Source organism: Lithobates pipiens, unplaced genomic scaffold, assembly GCF_037356315.1.
Source record: "Lithobates pipiens isolate NorthernLeopardFrog02 unplaced genomic scaffold, aLitPip1_a1.2 Scaffold_25, whole genome shotgun sequence".
Lineage (NCBI taxonomy): Eukaryota > Metazoa > Chordata > Amphibia > Anura > Ranidae > Lithobates > Lithobates pipiens.
In genome coordinates this window covers 57914093-57938364 of record NW_027507787.1, presented here as the reverse complement: position 1 = coordinate 57938364, position 24272 = coordinate 57914093, and the positions used below count along the sequence as shown (strand labels likewise).

Here is a 24272-nt window from a genome sequence, read left to right as displayed (position 1 = left end):
TTTGCAACATTTTTGACCAGTTTTAGTAACCGTTTAGCATGTCAATCATTCTTCCCCATTTTTGCCATGAACCACTAGCGTACGCTTTGTTTTTTATAGAATGTTCTGGTTTTAGCATATTTGATGTTGTACCCCCTAAACTCCTAGAAGTGCCCTTTGGGGTACTTTTTCCACACATCAAGAATACATGGTTTACATAAATCAACAATATTCAGAAGTATTGTTCAAAGAGGAAGTGAAAAGATTAGATTCAGATCAATCAATTGGAAATAACATTTTACTAATTGGACTACAGTTAAGCCAGCCAGAGATGGCTCAAATCTCAGCCAGTTCAGCAGGAACCATCTATAGAGAGGCTGATTAAGAAAAAGTAGATCCATCGATTGACTTGAGTACAACCAGCATATCAGATTTCTAGCATGCGATTATTGCCAGTGGCTATAGCCGCTAGCAATAAATTACTGTGTTCTCTCGACAGGGACGGCTCCATGTGCCCCCTCTGCCACAACAACTCTGCAGGATGCATTTCTCCATACACGCTGACTTTGTTGATGGGGAATTGGTTTACTTTCCTAAGACCCATGGCTGCATGAAGAAAAAAAAAAAAAAAATTGCATCATTTACTTACCTGAACTTTGAATGGTTGTTGTAGGTTAGCACTCTATGGTGAGCCACAGACTCTATACTACTTTACTCCTGGATTGTGGCTACAGGTTATAGCTCTCTGAAGAATCCTTATATTCTGAATTTCACTACTGAACGTTGAGAAGGAAAAGACCTGGCAGTCAGCTGGCAACCCTCACATAGAAAAAATTACTGGCAGACTGAACTAATTAACCAAATTTATGACGATGGACTGAGTCATCTATCGATAGAATAAAACTCAATTACCTAAAGAAATCTTAGCAGATAGAGATATGTTAGCGTCAACTGTAATGGTTATTTCATAGCAGCAATTCAGGGTCAGACCGGCACAACAGCCAGTTCTGGGACTTAAAGCGCCCTACACCAAAGATGTGACGTTAACCAACCATAGCCAATCCTGATATAGGGCCAATGTGTGGAATAAGTATAGGCTGCAGTAAGCCATGTTGACAACTGAAGTCCACTGGTAGAGACAGATTGTAGGAGATCATAACAGCATATACTCAGCGAGATACTCTACATCACACAGCACTTGCAGACTGAAGAGCGTAGAGCTGACCTCACCAGTATAATGCTGTACCTGCACTATACAAATGTAAAATGGTTGTAAACCCTTCCATACTGTATACCCAGTGAAGTGACTGGTCTCAGGTGATGCACAGAGGTGAAACAAATCCTTCTACAAAAGTTGTATCTGTTTATCTGTACCAATTTTTCCTCTCCATCTTTGTAAAACTCATGCAGATAACATAAAGAACTAGACAGCAGAGAGAGAGATGACACTTTATGCTCTGGACAGAGGCAAGTAAACACTATAGAAATAAGAACTTTGTTCAGATTTGAAGTCTGGAGGTTTACAACCACATTATGCTGGCCATAGACTGATCGAAATTCAGCCAGTTCAGCAGGGACCAGACAAATTTCGATCAGTATGTGGCCATCCCTGCTCAACAGAAGTCGATCATTTCATTTTTTTGGCACAAACTGCCCAAAATTCAAGATGTCTATGACAGCTGTTAGGCTCGGTTCACACTGCCGCAACTTGGGATCCGACCTGGGAGACTCCAAGTTGCATGACCTGTGAAATCCTATGTTAGTCAATGAGGAGTTGTCTTAATTAGCACTACTAAAGTTGCTCAAACTGTATAAAATGCTCCTGTACCACGTCAAGGCTTGTGTCCATAGACTTTAATGACTTTAACAGACTTTAATGAAAATCACCTCAAAGTCAGATCCTCACCTATATTGAGTCGATTTAGATCCGACATTACAGAAAGATTACCCAGGCATTCCCTGAAAGTTGCTTCTAAAGTCGCACCAAAGTAATACTCAGTCTCATAAAGTCGTCAGGAAGTCGCCTAGCAAAGTCGCACCGTGGGTCACAGTAGTCTCAATTACTAGTTTTGATCAAGCTCTAGCTTTTTCACTGTTGTAAAGAAAAGGAAATGGCCAGAGCATTGTATAGGGCAGTGATGGTGAACCTAGGCAACCCAGAGGTTTTGGAACTACATTTCCCATGATGGTCCAATACACTGCAGAGTGCATGAGCATCATGGGAAATATAGTTCCAAAACATCTGGGGTGCCAAGGTTTGCCATCACTGGTATACGGTTTTGGAGAGGCATCTGGATTGGACAACTTCCTCAACAGGTACGACAGATTATATATCTTTTTCAGCTGTTCAGCTGCATATTTAGAGTCTTTTAAAAATGTAAAATTTAATATAAACTAATTTAGTAAGCTGACAAAAACCGGTTGAACGCTTAGCTGATCAAAAGCTGCCTTCAGAGAAAAAAAAAAAAAAAAAAAGAGTCGATAGAGAATGTGAATTGAATAAAATCTTGTCTAACCCATATGGGTAAAAGAGCAGATGTTGTCAGTGCTGAATAAGCCCAGACTGCGTGCCATGGAGCTTTCCCCTTTTTACGGATATCACACCAGCACATTGCATCCCTTCCCAAATAGATTACAATCTAATTTTAGGACCTGAGACAGATAAAATGACTTGCCAAAAGGTCACACAAAGTTAGAACAGGGTCTCTCCAAAAGCAATCTACCCACCTCATGGACCACTAATCACACCCAAGCCTCTTCACAGTAAAAAGATATTACTGTATGCAGCTGAACGAATAGTCTACCTGGCAGGTGACTACTTTCACAGCAGGTTCTTGAAATGACAGACGATTGGTCTGTGTGTTACTAAAACAGAATTTAGGAAGTGGTCTTTATGGAGTGTTAATGCACTCCCAGCTTCAGCTCCCCCCCTTCCAGCCCACCTCACAGACACCTTCTAATTACAGGACCCTAAAGATAACGGCCTACCACGTGCAGAACTAAAGATGGTGATGGCCAGTTTTCCTAATAACACTACCCAGTTCATTGGTCCGATTACAGGGCAGGATGGCAGCTCTGGGTGACCCAAGTACTGGTAGGCCCGTATTCATGTGATGTATACAATTCAAGTGCTTAAAGCCTAACTCTAGGCAAGTAAAAAAATGATCCTTTGCAATAAGGAGGCGCTACCCTGCAAGGGTTAATGACTTGTTTCGTCTTGGGGAGAGAAGAAACGGTTTTACTTACCTAATCCAACTCTTCCCTTCAATCGTGCAGATCACAAGTTAAGGATCAGGCATTAAATATGTGATGTGTAAGTAGGTAGAGAGGGGGTTGTAGGTGGATGCAACTGAAATCTGCTTTGGGGCGCAAGAGTGTATCTTAATTATCTTAGCCAAATGTGTAAAATGTTCGCACTCACACGGCATAAAATGTAAAAAGAATGAAACATTGCTGCTTACATACTTATTGTTTTAGGTATTGCTATAGTTTATAGCTACATTGTTAGTAAGGTTGAATAAAGACACCAGTCCATCCAGTTCAACCCGAGTGAGTGCATGTCTACAATTGTCCCTACCCCTGTACATTGTGACTCATTAAGATACTTGATTGCTGTGTGAAGGGAACACATAACATATTAAGGTTTTCCCAAATTTAACTGAAAAAAGGAGATCTACGCTTTGAGCCATAAAATGTTTGAATGGAATAGCTTTACGTCCCAGAGAACCTCTAAGCAGAGCACACTAAACACTATCCAACAACCAGAAGGGATGCTGGCATTGGGGCATAGAACACCTCCACAGCACTTTACACTGCTACACATGCCTGCAAGGGTTGGACCAGCTTGTCCTAGACGAGAACAGCCTCCAGCACTGGGCGACAGCCAGCCAGGCAGGTTTCCTGTAAAAGGTAATCTGCACTGGCCTCCTAATTAAAATGTTAACTGGATATATCTGGCTTGAAGACTGGAGCCAACCAATCAGCTTGACACCCAAGCAACTAGCATTTTTAATAGGAGAGATCAGCAATGGTGGTCTAAATTTTTCCATCAGTACAGTTTCTGTAAATGTAGGACTCCAGGCAAACAGTAAATATGTAGAGAAATGCCCACTACAATCGCCCTGGAATGGGGGCCCAACCACACGATGAACCCAATAGGAAAAGCAGAAGTTACACACTGAAGAGCCCACTGCAGCACCACCTAGGACAGCCTAACCCCACACAGGCTTGATCACAATGTCCTGGTTTAATAAAATTAGATGTCATCAGATCACAATTACCTGATTTTCTATTGATTGAAATACATTGCCATCAATCTGTTAAAGAGGGTCTGTATTCTGTTCAGGCAGTCTAGTGATTCACATACCCCTATTACAATGCATCTCCGGTCTATCTTTACAACCACCTGTCTTATCTGCACTGTACAGGATAACAGTAGTAAGATGATTCAAAATAACTGTCAATGCATTGAAAAGTTGACAGAGGGAACCATTAAAGCTGAATCGGGTAACAGGACTGTCACCTGCCTGATATACAAGTAAAGGTGCAAGTAACTAGAGAAATATATACCCCACAGTGTTACTAAACATAAATTAAAAGCATAGTCATCTATGAAAACATAATCATGAAATGACAATGACATTGTGTGAAAAGATGTGCAAGAATCAAACAACAAGCAGAGCAGCATTCAAAAATAGTCTGTAAGGAAATTAGTATTTAGCTATTCCCGGTCCTGTGCCATAATGGATGGCTGCAACAAACTATGTACATCAAGGCCTTCATGCTACAATTTCCTTACATAGTATGATTCACCAAAAATGAAAGATCAAGCGATCCTGAAAATTTGTGTCAGAATTTTGGTAACAATCATAGAAAAAGATGATCAACAAAAACTGTACAGATGTTTAAAACACAAATACATAGCTGCAACCTGCCTAGTGACAGGGACACATGCCAAGCACACAAAGGAGAAGTTAGCAGGTGCTCATTAATTGGCATTATTAATTCGGTTCTTGTTTGGGAAGCATCAAGCAGTGAAGAAGGAATTCTGGGACTCTCTCCTCGTGCTCTCTGCTGACTTGCAAAGGATTTCCATGACTGCTATTTTCCATCAAGGGACATATCATTTGTAACCAGCACACACAATGACACAGGATTTTTCTCTTATATATACTGTATATGGACCGGTGTCAAGACTACAGATACAAAAAGAACACTGGGGGGGGGAGAAATATTTCCTTTGCCTCATATGGACATTGTGCATTTTAATACAAAGCCACAGGCTGATCTTTTAAACAAACCTTCATCACATCTGCAACGACATACTAAAAGCTATACACACACACACACACACACACACACACACACACACACACACACTTCCATAGAAAGCTCCGATGCCAGCATTTGGGCAAAGAGGAGACTCTACTCAATGTCGTAATGTGACCATGTTTTTCAATATACCTATGAATTACATGTCCAGTAATACATTTCAGTGATGGGGGTCTTTTTAGATTAGTGGTCAGTGGGAAGAATGCCTTCCTTACAGTGGTGGTCAAAATGCCATCCCTAGATAATTATAAAGATAAGTGGTGTCATGCCGCAGATTCTGCCAAGTGGCACTGGTCCTGGAAGTATGCAGGCACCATAAAAATGGGAGGTCAATCAGCCACAGCTCAAGGAACCCCTAAGTAGCCTCTAAAGAAACCAGGAGCCGAGCCTAAGGCCTGATGGCCAAAAAGCATTGGCCGTTTTACAGCCATTATATATGTTTTTGCAATAAAGGATAACCCTTGCTCTAAAAAAAAAAAAAAAAAAAAAAGCAAACAATCAATTGCGATTTGTTCTTGAAAAAGTACTCCAATCCTGTGTGTCAACGCATATGCACAGTGGGACATGGTAACACAGCTTCCCCTCACTCTTGCCAACCTACTGAAGAACTTGCTTGACAGCACCTCCTGTCTGTGTTGCCGCTTTCCAATATAAGCACAGGCCATTGCAAGAACTCTTGTCACTATGCACTCAGGGGAATATAGTTATATCACTACAGGCTTGTGACCAAGTAATCATGCCATAATGACGAAACACGTCAGGGTGGGCTATAAAGCAACCGGAAATTAAGTCAACACTCTGTACTGGATGTAACGCAAAACCGTAAGTGATGCAGAAAGCAAGTTCAGCAAGATACGCCAATCCCTGGCTGCATGGTTCTGGTGTTTTTGACATTGATGAGCATAGGTTAGATTATGTGAGTGCAATTTTTACTGGGTATAGGTTTTAAATAACAGTGGTTAAAATGGGATTACGCTATGTTGGTTATTCTTATCTCCCTGTGTGTGGGGAATATTGGAAGTGGAACCATAATAAGGATTTTGACGAGAGGCTTTGTTCTTTATAAAGTCGATGAGTGTGGCATCTTAAAGGGAGTGAAAATCACTTGGAGCGCAGTGGTGAATATAGTTAGTCCTGGTGAAGTGGACTACACTAAGATTGTTTGTGATCATCACACTGACTTTATTAACTAATATTATTATTAATATTATTTTACACGGTGGCAGTCTTTGTATTGTTACACGTTTAGCACTAGGTGGTTAGTGCTTGCGAAATTAAGTGTAGCGCTATCCAAGAGTGTTGGTGTATTGACTGTATTTTTGGTTAATCATCTGGACTGGAAAGAATAAATAGAAGTTTCAGGTGGAGCGTGTACAAAGGGGTACATTTTCAATGAATAAAAAAGGGATTTTTCAGCAATAGACCAGTTATCCAACTGTTGGGGGGGGGGGACTGCAAAACAAACATGTTCCTTTTTCTTTTGAGAGTCAATAAAAAAACCTTTGTTAGACAAAATGCAGCATCTTTCCAGTACTCTTTGCAGGTCAGCAATCAGAATTATACACAAAATAACAGCATATATGATTGTAAATATATGTGAATTTATATCTACTGCTAGGATTAGAGTGCCAAGTGTAATCAGTAAAAGCAGACAAGTGACATGGGGTAATCATGTATAAATGCTGAATCGTATCAGCCATCAAGAATGAAGCACCTTCCTTGTATAGCAGCCCACTTCTACAAATGACTGTATTCAGGAAACATCCAAATTAACAAAAGGACACAAATTTTTAACTCTTGGGGCCATGTCACACCGGGGATCGCATTCATCAGTGATATCAGCCCATTAAAACGAATCAGCTGAAATTGCACTGCTCTACTTCTGGAAACACACTGCAACCGCATCGCACAATGCAGAAGTACCATGTGATCCGGTGCAATCCCACTGCATTTGCAACCTGCGTTTGGCGTATTGTTAAAATTGACACCCACTGCAGATCGCATCTGTAGTGTGTTTTAAAACGTGCTATGGGAAATGCGCACAGAACGCGAGTTTCACCAAATGGGGAAAAAATCAAATTAAAACATTTCAGATATTACTTGACATCAAGGCAAAGAGCCCACCATATAATGTGGTTCTGTTCTCAGTAACATCTTACCTCTAGCAGACAGCTTCTTAGTATTGATAATCTTTGCAGCATATTCCTGACTGGAGGATTTCTTCACGCATCTTCGGACTACAGAAAAGGCACCCCTTAAAAACATGGCAGATAAAAATATAGATTAATGAAAATACAAGCCAGACAAAACATATAAAATAACAACTATAAAATATTGATTCCATGTTAGGCTATCTGCACACTAGGCATTTAACCCACATGCATGCAATACATCCATTTTAGTAAACCAGATGGCGTACAGCCCCGCTGCCTGCAGCCTGTCACAGTCAATGGCAGGCTGAAGTATGCTGCTTCTGGAATGAACGAAATGCTCTACTAAGTGGTAATTGCGTTTAGGGTTCTATACCTTCAGAGAAATATGCCAGGATCTGCATTCTGGTCATATTGTATGTCCCTGAATGCATAGGGGCCCAAATGAATGCACCACCCTAACCCCAGGTACATCACTCAACGCTGCACCTGTGCCACCTGGGCACACTAAAATGCCAAGATTGGACAAACCTGGGCTAAATGCCTAGTTTGCAAATAGCCTTATAAGTAGTTTACAACATTTAAAAATAAGATTTTGAGAGCGGTCATTGTCAATGTCCTTTTTAAAAGTAAATATGAAGTGAAAATCAAAAATCAGCATGAACCTATGTTAGGATAAAAGAGGTACTATAAGGATCCTATTTTAATGGCATGCCATCCATAGGACCCTCAGAGCTCCAACAACATGCCAATAAAGTATAAGGCAACCCAATGGCTGGCAACTATTGAGGCCCTGGCCTGTAACAATGGAATATTTTATTTACCAGCTTTCAGGAAGTTGGCAGCTCAAAAAGGGCATGGATGGCGCTCTAAAGAGCCAGCAAGGTACATTTAGGTTTACCTCATATACAATACCTTATATTTTCAGGTGGTAAATAAACAGCACCTTGTACTACTAGTTCTATCATAAACTATAACTAAAGCTAGGCTTTTTTCTTCATTTTGGATAGAGGATTATCTTTGCTATTGGTGTCTATCTGGCCACCAATAGCTGAAACAGATACAAAATTTACCCGGAACATGAATTAAATATATTTGCTTTAAAGACCTCTTAAACATGGACATTTAGAGACTTAAAAGCGCTCGAGTGTGCAATCCTCATTCACTGGGATCTGCAAGTTGTGCGCATAGCTGACCACACATGTGGTTGTAAACACGGAAATGCTGATGCTCCTCTGCGTCAGCGTTTAACCGCGTATGCACATAGAACTTACTTCCCTGAATGCGAAACAAACACAGGAATATGGAAAGCGCTTGGAATTTTACCCTTGAGTACTATTGAAAATCGAAATGGCCATGTGTAGGAGGCGTTAGTCTGTAAATATATTTACACTTTAGCGCCACACATGTCACAAAAGGGCAGATTTAATCTTGTTTACCACTAAAAACAGTTTTAAAATGGTTTATTCTGTGACTCGTTCACTAAAGATCCCTAAACGGAGAACACTGGTAGTAATGCTCTTTGACTGGTGACATTTGTGTTATAGTCCAATCTTACCATTCCACTAATGGGCGAGCTCAATGAATGGATTAAGGTTGCGGACCACCATATTAGTGACGCACACACTGCAGACACTCTCTCAGCAATAGTGTTATGGAGTGTGGTAATATGCCTCCACAATGCGGCCTAGGCAGGAGCCGTTGCCTCTGATTTAGTTAGTGAACTAACAGGCTAACATTTATTCAACCTACGACGCTGCCGCCTCAGATGACTGGTCCAATTTACTGAAAAGCAAACGATAATCCCAATATTACAAAACCGTGCACACACAGGATCAACTAGAAGGTCCACACAACGGGAGGGTTAATACAAGAAGCTAAATGCTGACAGAATCAGGTGCTATCTAGAATAAAAACCATCTGCCAGTCTTATTAAAAGATATGAAAAGGTTTGGCATGGCTTATTTCTCACCACCAGCAACCCCCCCCCCCCCCCCCAAACACCTTAGTCCTCTCTCTTTCTGATCTCACGCGCTAGAGAGGGTGGGAGCCATTGGCTCCCATTACGGTCAGTAAAATCCTGTGAGGGGGGAGGGTCAAGCCACGCTGTGCGGGTCTATGGATCCACACAGCCCAGCTCAGGAGCATTCCGGCACATGTGCCCCCACTCATAGCACACAGCTTGTGGGGAGCACTGGAGGGGGGACCCAAGAAGAGGAAGAAAAGAAGCCGCTCTGTGCAACACCATTGCATAGAGCAGGTGAGTGTAACATGTTTATTGTTTTAATAAAAAATCCTTTACAACTGCTTTAATTTCTACATCTGTAATCTGGCAGATGATGCTAACAGTTTCACTGCGTCTGGAGAATTTTATATAAAAGACACATCACTCCTTCCAGAGAGCAGAACGGAAATTATTAAGCGCTGAAATGTCACTATAAATGTGTCTAAAATAATTCACTATTGACCTCCTCCTGTCCCGCCTCAATCATGCTTTAGTTGATAAATTACCCCAGAGCCAGGGCCTAGTCCGGCTGTATTGATGCACCAGGGTGCTGCAGCAATATCCATCTGTGTATGAACCAGTTTCAGAGCGCTGCCACTCTGAAGAGATCAGTGTTGGACCTTTCACATAGTGGTACAGGAGCAGCTGGCAGGCATTCAAAAGGCAATACCAACCTCTTCCTGAAAACCCGTTTTATTTTGTTTTTCTATTCCATGAACCTAGCATTTGGCCCCGCAGCTGCAGCTCATCCCCATTCACTTATAGGGACGTTAAAGGCTCAAATAAATGAGGGGGCACCAGATCCACCTCTTCTGTCAGTGCCCCCAATAGCAAGCTGCTTGCTCTGGGGGCACTGGTGCATGCTCACTCCCAAGCCCGGCTCTATGCATTCATAGAACACAGAGCTGCAGCTCACGCCTCCCCACTCACTCTCTTCTCATTGGCTCACTGGCAGTGATTCACAATAACCCGAGCCAATAGCTGAGGAATGAGAAATAAGACCCAATAGATGCTCAGTTCTGGTGCATGTTGCTGGATCAAGAGGGCACTCAGGTGAGTATTGGGAGGTGGGGGGGGGGGCGCGCTGCAAACAGGTTTTTTTGACCTTCATGCATGGAATGCATAAATAAATAACCTTAAACCTTTAAAACCACTTTAAGGGTATGATTTTTCTGTGGCCGCAGCATGTGTACAATCCCATCACACCACTGTTGCAGCTTAAGAGGATAAGAAAACCACAACTCAACTGCCTAATTTTACCACCCCCGGCCAAAAGTATATCACCTGGTTTTTGCCTTAAAGGGTACATGTTTTTGTGTGAGCTTAGGGTAGGGACATTCGATTTTAAGATGCACTGAGGCAGAAGCTGATGTAGCTAGTGACAGAGCAGGCACAGCTATTGCTCATACCGCCTGTGAGAAGAATACTGAAGACTAAGACACTATGCCACAGGGACTTGAGTCATTGTTCACTCCTGCACCTCAGCCATTCAGTAAACACCTTGTATTGAAAAAAAAAAAAAAAAAAAGTAATACATACAAGATGTTGTCTGATAAGGTGGATAAAAATAAAATTTTTTTTTTTTTATAAAATTTAAAAAAAAATTGATCTTTTTGATTTAAAATCAGATTTTTTTTTTTCTCAAATTTATTCTAATAAAACGCTTTTGGAGTAAAAATCTAAGATGCATTAACGGCTTCAGCCCCGGAAGATTTTACCATCTTCCTGACCAGAACACTTTTTGCGTGGTCGTGCAACATTGCACCCAAACAAAATTTACATCTTTTTCCCCACAAATGTTGCAAGGCAGAATGGGGAAATGCCTTGTTTACATAGGCACCTACCCGTTCTGTGGCTCCATGACACGATCGCCGGGAGACTGGCGGACAGCGAGTCTGCGGGTCCCGCCAGCCTCGCCAATTAAAAGGGGACATACAAGGTACGCCCATTTGCCCACAACTGCCATTGTGCTGATGTATATCGGTGTGCAGCGATTGGCAAGTGTTTAATTTAGTTTACTCCGCATGAAAGGGAGCTCGGTTATGTAGCATGAGACTGTATATTCTGCAATATTTACATTTTTGGTAAACTCAATGAATCCAAGCTCTGCAAGCTGAGAACATGCATTGATACAATTTCACAGTAATCATGAGATAAAACAAAGTTCAGAAATATTTCTTTATCCCATTGTTTTGCAAAGGTATGTAAACTACAAACTATATGATTGTTTTAAGAGAAATGCATTTTTTTACCAGGCTCTAAGTGTGAGGAGGAAGGGCAAGCAGTAAAAATGAAAGTGAAACCTTTTAAGCAGCTTATAAACCATGTGATCTTTCTGCACATAGCTTAAAATGCTTATTTCATCCCTTGAGGAGGAATATGGCAGCAGGCCGTAAAAGAGACCCAGTTTGGGAATATTTTATTGAAGTTCCTCTACCTATGGGTAAAGCAGGTATGCGTGCAAAATGCAACAAAGACGCATGGCCCGAACGAAACATGAGAACGCGTAATGTGACAAAAGGATCGTGTTTGAAGTTTTTTTTTAATGTAAACTCAGCTGATATATTCAGTTTAAGCCTGGCCATACATTTTACAATTCGCTTGTACGACTTTCCTTTAGATTTACCAAAACCATATAATGAGGTCAAACCTAAACACTTTCAATTTGTATGCAATCAGACAGGCCCTTGCACTACATAGTTGTAAGGTAAATCTAAAAACTGTATAATATATGGCCAGCTTAAGTTTGTTTGTTTTCTCAAAGATATTTTGTTTATGCACTTCAGTTACTAAACATTGATGTTTAAGCAAATACAAGAATATGTAATAAAATGTTATCGTTACAATAAATGAAAGAATGTGAGTAGCTCTCCAACTATGTGTGATTAACCTTCTGATATCTCTGTTTTACTAACCCGACAGCTAAGGCCTCATGCACACGGACGTTTTTACAGCCACTTTTTTGAGCTTTTTTTGCAGCTTAAAAACGGCTGTCCATGTTAGTCTATGGCTTCATGCCCACCTAGGCGTTTTTGAGCTGCAAATGGCATAGGCGTTTTTAAGCTGTAAAAAAAACCCAGGACCAGTGCGTTCCGTGGCGTGGAGCTAGAGCTGTAAAAACGCGCAACATATTTTCTTTGTTTTCTGAGTGCTATAGCCAAGAGATGTGTTTCTTAAAAAACGCTACTTAACGCTAACGCTAAAAAACGCGCAAAAACGCGCAAAATCGCCAATGCAAAACGCGGTAAAAATCACGTTTTTAACAACAATTTTTCCAGGCATCGGAGCTAGCTTTGCAGCCAGCTTTTTAAAACGTCCGTGTGCATGAGCACTTATTCTTCTAAATAGGAAACTTTCATTTTGTTTGCAATTATTAAAGATTCTAACTACCAGCAAGAAAAAGTCCTTACATTTAAAGAGCACCTGTCATTTCAGAGTCATCATGGCAGCGCCCATTAGCGGGCATCCACTCACCTGCTGCTGCCACATCAGCCTTACTATTAAAAATGTTTTAAATCAAGACTTTTTACTAGTGGATTTAAATCAAATCATCCATTCCTCCTCTCCAATCAAAGAATGCCTTATATTCACTGAATAAAACAGAAGGCATTTCCCGAATGGCTGAGGTGTGGGAGCGAGTGGTGCTGTGTTTAGTGTAAGACACGGAAAGTCGCTTGAGCACCCCTGTAAGTGCCAAAACACATACGGTATATAGCACAAGCTGCTACAGTCATTTGCAGCATCCCCAGCAGCTCTCTGAAGGTGCCTTCTGAGGAACTAGATTGCAACAAGTTGGACCAAAACTAATCATTTTATTATAGACAATTCCTTGGGTTCTCCTTTAATAAAGTATCCTTTGCCCCCCTATAGTAATATGCTGGTTGCGTAGTGCTGCATCCTAGGTTTTCAAAGCTCCTAGTTCTGGGTGAGATCTGTCCAGGCTGGCTCTAACATACCATATATCCCAAATCAGTAAGGACACAAAGCAACCAGACAGGACAAAAGCTGCTAGAATTCACTAATATAGATGGGATTGGCTAAAATGGTAGTTCCAGAAGCATGGAGAATCCTAGCTACCTCCCTTAACTTCTCTCTGGAGGTCTGCTAACTACCTTCTTGAAGCAAGCATGCCTTCTTCTACTGGACTGCTAAGCGTGCCCTGAGCCTGACGCATGTGAAAAGTGTTGGAATTCAACACAAACTCGATCACTGATTGAGGAACACTGAAAAATAAAAGCCAAAAGGAAGACAGACAAGAATAAAAGGAAGATTTGCTAATATATGAAGACCTCTACTGTTTTCTGTAACAGAGTGCAAACATATACTGTATATACACACACATAATGTATATATACACACCACACTAATGATTACATGCTCTGTTATGCAAGAGCTTCGAGAACGAGTTATCATAGTAAATCACTACATGATGAGTCACAATTTTACACCCCTGTCGGGGGGACTCTATAAAGGGTGTCGTAGGTTCCCTTTAAAAGTGCATTGGCCCGCTACATCCAAATTGGTAGTGCATGTGCACAAATCATGAGACCACTCAGAGACAGGTACCTGAATCTTTCAGGACATTACTTCTTCCCGGCCACTGCATTCATCACACTGACAGGTGGTAGGGAGGGTTTTGTAGGTCTTACAGGAGGAGTGACCAGAGTATGATGGGGAACTGAGAGACTAATTCTCCATCAAGTCCACCTGGCTGTTGGATGGATCCATAGCCACTATACCAATAGCGGCTTTCAAATCTGTCCACTGCGCTATCAAAAGCTAAGGCTGACCTAATAGGGAACTGGTTCCCGGTTGCCCATCAGGCTCTGCCCACTCAGTGACAACTCATGACCCAAATATGGCCAATTGCCACATTTGGGTAGTGACATTACCACTATACCTGGTCCCCTCTCTTTACATTTAGCATTTGGCTAAGGAATATCTTGGCCAATAGCTGAATGGGCCAGAGATGGAGCCCTGTGAAGGAAGCATTCACATTCATGACATCTTCACAGCACCCATATGTAGCACACTAATGTACACCATCTCAGAGCTGGTCTTAAAAGAGAAATGTGGGAATGTAAAAAACTAAAACAAACATACCATGTATGGTATGACCACATATGGTATACATAAAACATACATACTAAACTAGATGGCTGCAGCATCCCGCTTCTGGCTCTACACAGAGAACTGATCAAAAAAACGCTGGCTGCTCAGTTCTTAGGTCCACTCTGTACACAGAACAGAGATGGTCAGTCACCAATCTGTGCTCTACCCCTCCAGCGCTCACTGGAGCACTGGGCTGTGGAGGGGGCAGGAGTGGCTGAACAAGCTGCCTGTCAGGCAGATTCTGACATTATTGTCGGGATCCCTGCCGAGCCTGGACCAGCCCTGTGATGTCAGCCGACAGCGGACTTTAGCCTGTTGGCTGAATCTGGATCACAGGAGTGCAGAGCGAGGTGCTTTCCTGTGACCCACAGGAGAAGTATGACCATTGCTGCTAAAGCAACATGTGTCAGTAGATAGAACTACAGTACCTGAATTTATTGCCTGTGTCGGTTATATTACGGAGACTGGGGCAAGTGCTTGCCTGACTTTCTAAGCATTTGTCCCAGGGCACATACTGCTCTAAACACAAGAACCACTCAGTGCACCATCCAACCATGTCCAACCACATCAGGTACCCGCGTATCATTGACTTTTACAGGCTGCCAGCAGCAAGGCTGGCTTGTGCGCCTGTACCTTAAATCACACTTAAAATGCCAGAGGGAAAAACACTTGCAATACGTGAGGCCTTAGGCACAGGTAGTCCTAAAGGTCACTGTGTCATTCAGGCTTTACCAAATTCCTCTTAACGTGTTGATGCAAAATGCACCTGTCAATTTGCTGTGAACTACAAACCCCAGCAAGCCTTTGACCTTGTACTACGAAAAGCCAGAAACACTTTTTACCTTTAGCATAAAAAGGTATAGTGCGACATGATGTTCAGTCATCCTAGGATTACCTGTGTATAATACACCTGTCACATTAACACCAGTTACTGACTATTATAAAAAAAACACATGAAGCTGTAAGATTTATGGCTCACGTTACTATAATTAAAAGGCAATACACTATAAATTACAGAGCAGGGGATAATTACCATAACTGATTCCATGTAGAAATAATTAAGTATGCAATTTTCACACATTTCTATTACACACATTCATTAACTTTTTAAGCAACACGTTCGATTGAGACAAGCCTGCAGGACGACGGAGGTTAACGGTACAACGAATGATGAAGAAAAATGACAACGCATAAAATGTAGTCCTACTCTTTGGAAGCGATTAAGGTGGAAAAGTGGGTACGCCAAGTTGGAATCTTAGTCATTGTGAATGATCTGAATAAATGTTTTTTTTTTTTTTTTTTAATCATTCTTTCTATATTAAAATTACCAGGGACCAGGCCATAGGAGCAGACAGACAGATAATTATGGAAGGTGAACAAAGGAAAAGGATGGGAGAGGGAGATTTGGCCAAAACTTCTGCAATGCAGTGAACAGAGGAGCCATATAAATGAGCAGGACCCACTCATACCTCTACCCAACACATGCTTTAACTCCCTCCATACCAGGCCTGCAACCACTGATAACAAAGGGATTAGGGTCTCCCAGCAAAGGCTCAGATGGATGTTCTTTGTACATAATCAGCCTGAATTCTAGACGTAAAGAAGCAATGAAACATACCTTCTACAGTAACAAAGAAAGTAGCAAACAGATGACATGTAGCAATATAGAAAATGCTATGTGTATGTATTAGAAAATCCTGAAGACTAATATTTTCGACACACTCAAAAGAATTCATAAATACTGAGTTAAGCTACAACCTGCTAAGTGTGCGTTTTCCTTTATAGCATTGAAAAAACCTTAAAGGCTAAGTCTGCTTTTTCCAAAATAAAATTATATTAATTATAATATATATTTTTCAAAAATGCGCATTTATTATATTTTCCATAGGAACTTGCCAAGCATTGCAACTGTAATCAATGGATTACAAGTGCAATGCCAGGCTCCTGATGACTTTCTCCAGCTCTATATCTATAGCAAGGTAAAGCTTTCAGTTGGAGAGCTGGAAAGTTGATGGACTAGGGGTGTCTTTATTGACTGGGAACTACAGGTCCATCTACCATGGTGGCAGAGCCCCACACAACCATGCAAATTTCAAAAGCGACAGCTGCTATGAGGCTGCATAGGACAGAGGGGTCTCATTTAAGCTCCTTCTTAAAGTGGAGGTCCACCCACCACTGCAAAAATTAAAAGCCAGCAGCTACACAGTGCAGCTGCTGGCTTTTAATAATAGGACACTTACCTGTCCTGGAGTCCAGCGATGTCAGCACCGCAGCTGATGTTTCCAACAGCTGCCGGGTGCAGCTGCCACCATTGTGGGTGAGGGAACCCGGCAGTCTAGCCTTACGTCTTCGTGACGGGTACCCTACTGCACATGCACGAGTCTCCATTCTTCTCTCCTACTGGCCTGGCGACAGGGGGAAAACGGAGCCTCGCCGTGTCGTCAATATCTGTGGCTGTGGCTCCAGCAAGCGGGAACAGGATACCTGTCAAAGACAGGTATACTGTCCCCCCCAAAAGGTGCCAATTGTGGCACCGGAGGGGAAGAGGAGACAAATGAGCATTAGTTCCTCTTTAGGGTGGAACTTTGCTTAAAAGTGGAAGTTAAAGACGAGTTCCATGTCCCCAGTAAAAAATTTAAAGTCAGCAGCTAGCTGTTGACTTTTAATATTAGGACACTTACATGTCCTGGAATCCATTGATATCGGCAGCCCAGCCAATGTTTCTATCGCCTCTCGGGTGCTGCCACCTTGCAGCTTCACACCCAGTTCCCTGAAGTGCGCTGCACTTTCTGAATGGCCCGGTGGAGGGGGGGGAGGAAGGGAACCAAGCTTCCAAGTGATCGCGCCGCGATCACTGTCAAAAACAGGAAGAGGTGCCAAATGTTGCACCGGAGTCAGACAAGCAGAGCTTCCACTTTTGGGTGGAACTTCACTTTGAGTTCACTTTTTAACTTACCTGTAGGTACAGTGAATATCTCCTAAACTTGCACTGTTTAAAAGATATTCACACAGGATGCAGCCAGTGACATCACCGAAGCATGTGCTCTGAAGGGACAGCATACCTGCAACATCATCACGGCCCCGGCCATTCATACAGCCAGAGCCCACGGACCCGAAAGGAAGATTAAAGCACTGGGGAGCTGTGACAGCTCTGCGCTAGAGGACTCCGTGTGCAGGTAAGTCTATCATAATGTGCTGTGCATACTAGCACATCATGACTTAAAACCTACCGCTTTAAAGACTAGGGTCAGTTTTTTTAAAACAATTACAAATGCACATTTTTTGCACTTTTTTTTTTTTTCACAGGAACCTACTGAGCACTGCACCCATCATCAGTGGATCATGGGTGCAATGCCAAACACAAGTACACACTGGTTGCAGCTCTGCTGCCTGTACTCTTTTACAGTTATTCTGAGCTGTAGACATTGTGAATGGCAAGCTGTCTGCCACGGTGAAGGATGGGACTTGTAGTTTTCTCATTTACAGATTCCTGTGAATGAATGATGCAGCTGTGTGAGCGGAGCCCCACACAGCCAAGCAGTTTTCAAAATGTGACAGCACATGCTGTCACTAGGGGAAAATCGGGTTTGCAGGGGGCAGGTTTGGAATGTTACACCCCAAATATGGGTGTATTGTATAACATGCTCCAAAAGGTTAACTTGGCCTTTAAATATGCCCCTGTTCCAATTTGAGCATCAAGATGTCTGAATGCCTGAAGCCCTAAAAGGCACATGAAATACCTTTGAAGCATGTGTTTCAGGTCCTTCCATAATAAAAGTCTAGGTTAACAAAATGCTCTGCTCCTGTGCGGCACTTCACTCCTTAAAATGTGCAAGAACCCACATAAAGCCTCAAAAAAAATCACCTGAACACTCGAGTGATTTCAACATTAAAGTTACATTTAAGAGCCCTTTCACACTGAAAGAGCACGGGTGTCGGCGATAAAGCGCAGCTAGTTTTAGTGGCGCTTTGATGTCATTTTAGAGACACTTCTCGGCCGCTAGCGAGGTGCTTTTAACCCCCACTAGCAGCTGAATAAAGTGTTAAAAGCATTGCTGCACATCGATTTCACAAGGCAGGGGCACTTTAGAAGCGGTATATATGCCACTCCTAAAGCGGCTCAAAGAAGCTGCTTGCAGGACTTTTTTCTATGTCCTGCCAGCGCAGCACCACAGTGAGAAAGCACTCAGGCTTTCACACTGGGATTGCAAATGAGCCATTTTTCAGGCGCTTTACAGTCGCTATTTTTAACACTAAAGCACCTGAAAAACCCCTCCAGTGTGAAAGGGGTCTAAAGGTTTGGGGATACTTTTTTATTTTAAACCGTTGGAGCCAGCAACTACTGGCCCTTTAAGGGGTTAAGAATGGTGGGAGGCGGGACAGGGCTTACACTCAGGTGCCCGTCATGATTGGCTGTCACAGCCATCACACGATCGGAAAGCTCCTGATCGCAAGCAACGAATGGGAGCTTACAGTTAGTCGGTAACTGTGCCAGGAGAACTCTCTATGCACAGCTCTTTTTGAACTATTGTGTGCAAATGTGTGGCCGCAGGGAGGCCACATATTTCCATGCGCTTGGTGCCAAGAGGTTAATGTGTCATACATATCTGCTCTGTGCAGTGGAACCCCCCCCCCCCTCCCCAATTTTCTCAGGTCCCGGCAGGCCCCTCCCTCCTGCCACAGCAAGACTCCCGAGCTGCTGCTCTGTGTGTCCATTCACACACAGAGAGTGGCGCGGCTCCGCCCCACCCTCATTGGCTCACTGGTTGTGATTAGCAGCAAGAGCCAATGGCTGCTGCCGCTGTCTCAGCCAATGACGGAAAGGCCAAAACCCTGGAGAGCCAAGGCTCTTGTGCACATATGGAGCTCCGATAAGTTTTTGGGGGTGACTGCTACACACACAAGGTTTTCTTCCTTCATGCATAAAAGGTAAAAAACCTTTGAAACCATATTAAAAGAACAAGTTTACCTTTTCATGAAAGATAAAGAGGCAAACTAATGCCAAATATCCTGACCACTCTCCAGACCCCACTGCACACAGTGGCTATAAGTGATGCCCCATACTGCACTGGAGTATAGCAGTCCAAACCCCAGCAATGAGTATCCATCATAATGCTCACAAAGCCCACGCGCTCATTGGTCGGCACAGCCATAAATGAAAAGCACATCTGTGGATTCTTCTAGTGATATGTCCCAGAACCACTTGTCATTAGTCAGAACAGTCACATGGTCATGCTGACAAATGAGCGATTACCACTGTGTGCATTATGACAGATTCTGACTCCAGACCACTACACTGTGACTGGCAGCACTGGGTATCACGGCCCCTATGAGCAGCAGGGTTCAGAGAGGGTGGCAAGAATATTCTGAGTTAATCTTTTCATTTTTCATGAAAACGTGAACTAACACGTTTAAATGTATAAAAATATTGTAATATGGGAGGACCTAATTAAACTATGCAATCAATTCTTACAGCATTAAGTAAGCCTTTGTACTACATAGGTATTAGATCTAAAGGAGATTGTACAATTAGAATGTAACATGTATGGCGAGCTTTACTGAGCAAGCTAAACGGGAGCTTCATTATACTGCCTACTAAACACAAACTGTGTATAAAAACGTAGCACAAGTGCTTGATTTCCCCATTATAAAGTGATAAGGAGCTTCCAGATCTATGGACTTGATACAGATCAGGCAATATTCCAAAGACCAATGCTGTGCCTGATGTTGATACATTTGTATCTTTTAACTCAGCAGGATATTATTGACCGTGTCCCGATGGAGGAACACGGCCATTCAACCACAGCAGACGTTGACATCCATAGCAGCATTTGGGCAAATGACAGCTCACATCCAGCACACTGTCATCACACAAAGGAAAATCAGGGATAAACGTTGGGATATTTATTATCCTGGTCTAAGCAATGGGGATGCCATATGAAAGGTCTCTGAATAAGGAGCCAAGTGTCTCTATTACATAAGAACAGCCAATGAAAGAAATGTCTTTGTCCTATTGTCTAGGTAGTACAGCTGCGATTGGTGCTCAGTCTTAAAATCTCTAAACCCCTCTCCCCCCTCCCTACAAAGAGGAGACCGGCTGCTGTGTGTGCCGGGATGATCTGTGTGTGACGCTGTCACTGTGCCTGTCAGGTCACTAATCAATGTCACTATGTAGGAGCTGCCTTGTATGTCTGGCCTTGCTCTATCTGCGTGCATGCGTTTACAAGATTTCATTCACATCTTTGCTTCTACAAAACTACTCTGGGCCGGGCCATTATGTCAGCAGCCTAGACCACCCCCCCCCCCCCCCATTAGGGTCTGGAATAAACCTGTGGGTCTGCCACCGGATGTTTCTGATCCTGCCCCCCGCCCCCCCGGGTCTCCCTGGGTGACATGATCATTCTTATCCCCCCAGGCTGTGTGTGATCTCCATGAGCTGCTTGTCTGAGCCGTTCCCTTGTACCCAGGTGATCCGTCTACCTCTACCCCCTCCTTCACAGGACTGTGCTCACTCTTATCTGGTGTGCTCATCATGGACAGTCACTCTAAGCCCCCGTGACAGTGTTCTCCTGGTGACGGGTGAGTGTTCTCCATGTGTAGGCTGCAGAGTCTCTGCCAGCATTGGGAGTCCACAACTACACATCAGATCCCCTCTCCCCCAGTCACTGCTGTCACTGGCGTGTCCCTGCACCCAGTCCAGGGCCATTCCATCGCCTGTGCAACATGTTGTGTTCTGTCTGGGCCCATTGTACAACCCCTGTGGTAAGCTGTGCCCCCCCCATCCCACCAGTAAGATTGGATGCCCCAGTCCGGTCCCACCGCATCGTGCGCTGCACCCCAGTCCGGTCCCACCGCATCGTGCGCTGCACCCCAGTCCGGTCCCACCGCATCGTGCGCTGCACCCCAGTCCGGTCCCACCGCATCGTGCGCTGCACCCCAGTCCGGTCCCACCGCATCGTGCGCTGCACCCCAGTCCGGTCCCACCGCATCGTGCGCTGCACCCCAGTCCGGTCCCACCGCATCGTGCGCTGCACCCCAGTCCGGTCCCACCGCACCGTGCGCTGCACCCCAGTCCGGTCCCACCGCACCGTGCGCTGCACCCCAGTCCGGTCCCACCGCACCGTGCGCTGCACCCCAGTCCGGTCCCACCGCACCGTGCGCTGCACCCCAGTCCGGTCCCACCGCACCGTGCGCTGCACCCCAGTCCGGTCCCACCGCACCGTGCGCTGCACCCCAGTCCGGTCCCACCGCACCGTGCGCTGCACCCCAGTCCGGTCCCACCGCATCGTGCGCTGCACCCCAGTCCGGTCCCACCGCATCGTGCGCTGCACCCCAGTCCGGTCCCACCGCATCGTGCGCTGCACCCCAGTCCGGTCCCACCGCATCGTGCGCTGCACCCCAGTCCGGTCCCACCGCATCGTGCGCTGCACCCCAGTCCGGTCCCACCGCATCGTGCGCTGCACCCCAGTCCGGTCCCACCGCATCGTGCGCTGCACCCCAGTCCGATCCCACCGCATCGTGCGCTGCACCCCAGTCCGATCCCACCGCATCGTGCGCTGCACCCCAGTCCGATCCCACCGCATCGTGCGCTGCACCCCAGTCCGATCCCACCGCATCGTGCGCTGCACCCCAGTCCGATCCCACCGCATCGTGCGCTGCACCCCAGTCCGATCCCACCGCATCGTGCGCTGCACCCCAGTCCGATCCCACCGCATCGTGCGCTGCACCCCAGTCCGATCCCACCGCATCGTGCGCTGCACCCCAGTCCGATCCCACCGCATCGTGCGCTGCACCCCAGTCCGATCCCACCGCATCGTGCGCTGCACCCCAGTCCGATCCCACCGCATCGTGCGCTGCACCCCAGTCCGATCCCACCGCATCGTGCGCTGCACCCCAGTCCGATCCCACCGTATAGTGCGCTGCACCCCAGTCCGATCCCACCGTATAGTGCGCTGCACCCCAGTCCGATCCCACCGTATAGTGCGCTGCACCCCAGTCCGATCCCACCGTATAGTGCGCTGCACCCCAGTCCGATCCCACCGTATAGTGCGCTGCACCCCAGTCCGATCCCACCGTATAGTGCGCTGCACCCCAGTCCGATCCCACCGTATAGTGCACTGCACCCCAGTCCGATCCCACCGTATAGTGCGCTGCACCCCAGTCCGATCCCACCGTATAGTGCGCTGCACCCCAGTCCGATCCCACCGTATAGTGCGCTGCACCCCAGTCCGATCCCACCGTATAGTGCGCTGCACCCCAGTCCGATCCCACCGTATAGTGCGCTGCACCCCAGTCCGATCCCACCGTATAGTGCGCTGCACCCCAGTCCGATCCCACCGTATAGTGCGCTGCACCCCAGTCCGATCCCACCGTATAGTGCGCTGCACCCCAGTCCGATCCCACCGTATAGTGCGCTGCACCCCAGTCCGATCCCACCGTATAGTACGCTGCACCCCAGTCCGATCCCACCGTATAGTTCGCTGCACCCCGGTCCGATCCCACCGTATAGTTCGCTGCACCCCAGTCCGATCCCACCGTATAGTACGCTGCACCCCAGTCCGATCCCACCGTATAGTGCGCTGCACCCCAGTCCGATCCCACCGTATAGTACGCTGCACCCCAGTCCGATCCCACCGTATAGTACGCTGTACCCCAGTCCGATCCCACCGTATAGTACGCTGCACCCCAGTCCGATCCCACCGTATAGTACGCTGTACCCCAGTCCCACAGTATGGTGAGGAGTACTCCTGCCTGAGTCTATTCTGCCTCCTGTGTAATGTGCAGTGCCCAGCCTGCTCCCATCACAGTGTGCAGTCAGAGTCCAGTGTACAGTACAGTGTGCTCCCATGGTCCCCTCTCCCCGGGGCTCCTTACTTGCCGAGCTCCTCATAGAGCTGGTACTCGTCGGTGAAGCGGGTGCAGGTCGCGGTGGTGGCCATGGTGTTGTATTGGAAGAGACGATGTCACATCAGGCGGGCGGGCTGTCAGAGAGGAGGGAAGAGCCGGGACGAGCTCTGTTCTGCTGCTTCTTCTTCCTCTGCGTCTCCCCCTCCTCCGGGGCGGCTCCTGCTTCCCCTCCCTCCCGCTCACACCTTCTCCTCCTCTGGTAGCTCCGGGCCTTCCGATCCTCCGTGTGTCCTCCGCTTCCCCCGATCACCCTGCCCAGATGACTGCTGTCCCTCGGCTCTAGCCGTGCACTGTCACTGCTGAGAGGCCAGCACCGCGAGACTTCCCCGGGACACGCCCCCCTTCCTGCGGACGCCCAGCCCAGGGGGGAGAGTGAGGAGGGGGAGGGAAGGCTGGCCGGGTTGTCAGTGTCCCCAGTGTGTACAATAAACACAATACGGCCGTGTGAGGAAACAAAGGGGACACTTTGTGTATGGGGACACGTAGAAGGAGACACAGAGTCATCAAATGTCTGAGAAACCTCACTCTATTTCTGAACTCCGGACACACATAATATACACTGCTAGTGTGGGGCTCATTCACATAGCTGAGGAGCGCTGTACACAGTGACCAATTAGAGACAAGTCTGCGTTCTAATCAGTGACAGTCTGGACGCTGCTTATCGTACATTGCTCAGTCCTTCCTGTATACAAGTAAACACCCCCATGCAGGTATACGGCCTGGGGCGCACATTTTGTGAGTTCACCAACACTGCACGGACATCCCCATGTGGGTACACGTCCTGGAGC

At 45.5% G+C, this 24272-nt stretch overlaps 1 protein-coding gene across 25 annotated transcripts in view; it reads right to left on the bottom strand.

Moving 5' to 3' along the window:
* Positions 1–23810, bottom strand: part of CAMK2G (calcium/calmodulin dependent protein kinase II gamma) — a 361588-nt gene extending 337778 nt beyond the window's left edge. For 6 of the 25 annotated variants that reach the window (XM_077454506.1, XM_077454512.1, XM_077454507.1 and 3 more), the window contains exons 1-2: positions 23452–23808; positions 7470–7564 (exon numbers count right to left, since the gene is read on the bottom strand). In XM_077454506.1, coding sequence (XP_077310632.1) covers positions 7470–7564; positions 23452–23516 — 160 coding nt within the window. In that variant the 5' untranslated portion in view covers positions 23517–23808. Of the gene's footprint in view, positions 1–7469; positions 7565–23451 lie in introns of all 25 variants that reach the window. The other 19 variants (XM_077454514.1, XM_077454516.1, XM_077454519.1 and 16 more) reach the window with 6 other exon arrangements.
* Between the last annotated feature and the right edge of the window lie 462 nt (positions 23811–24272).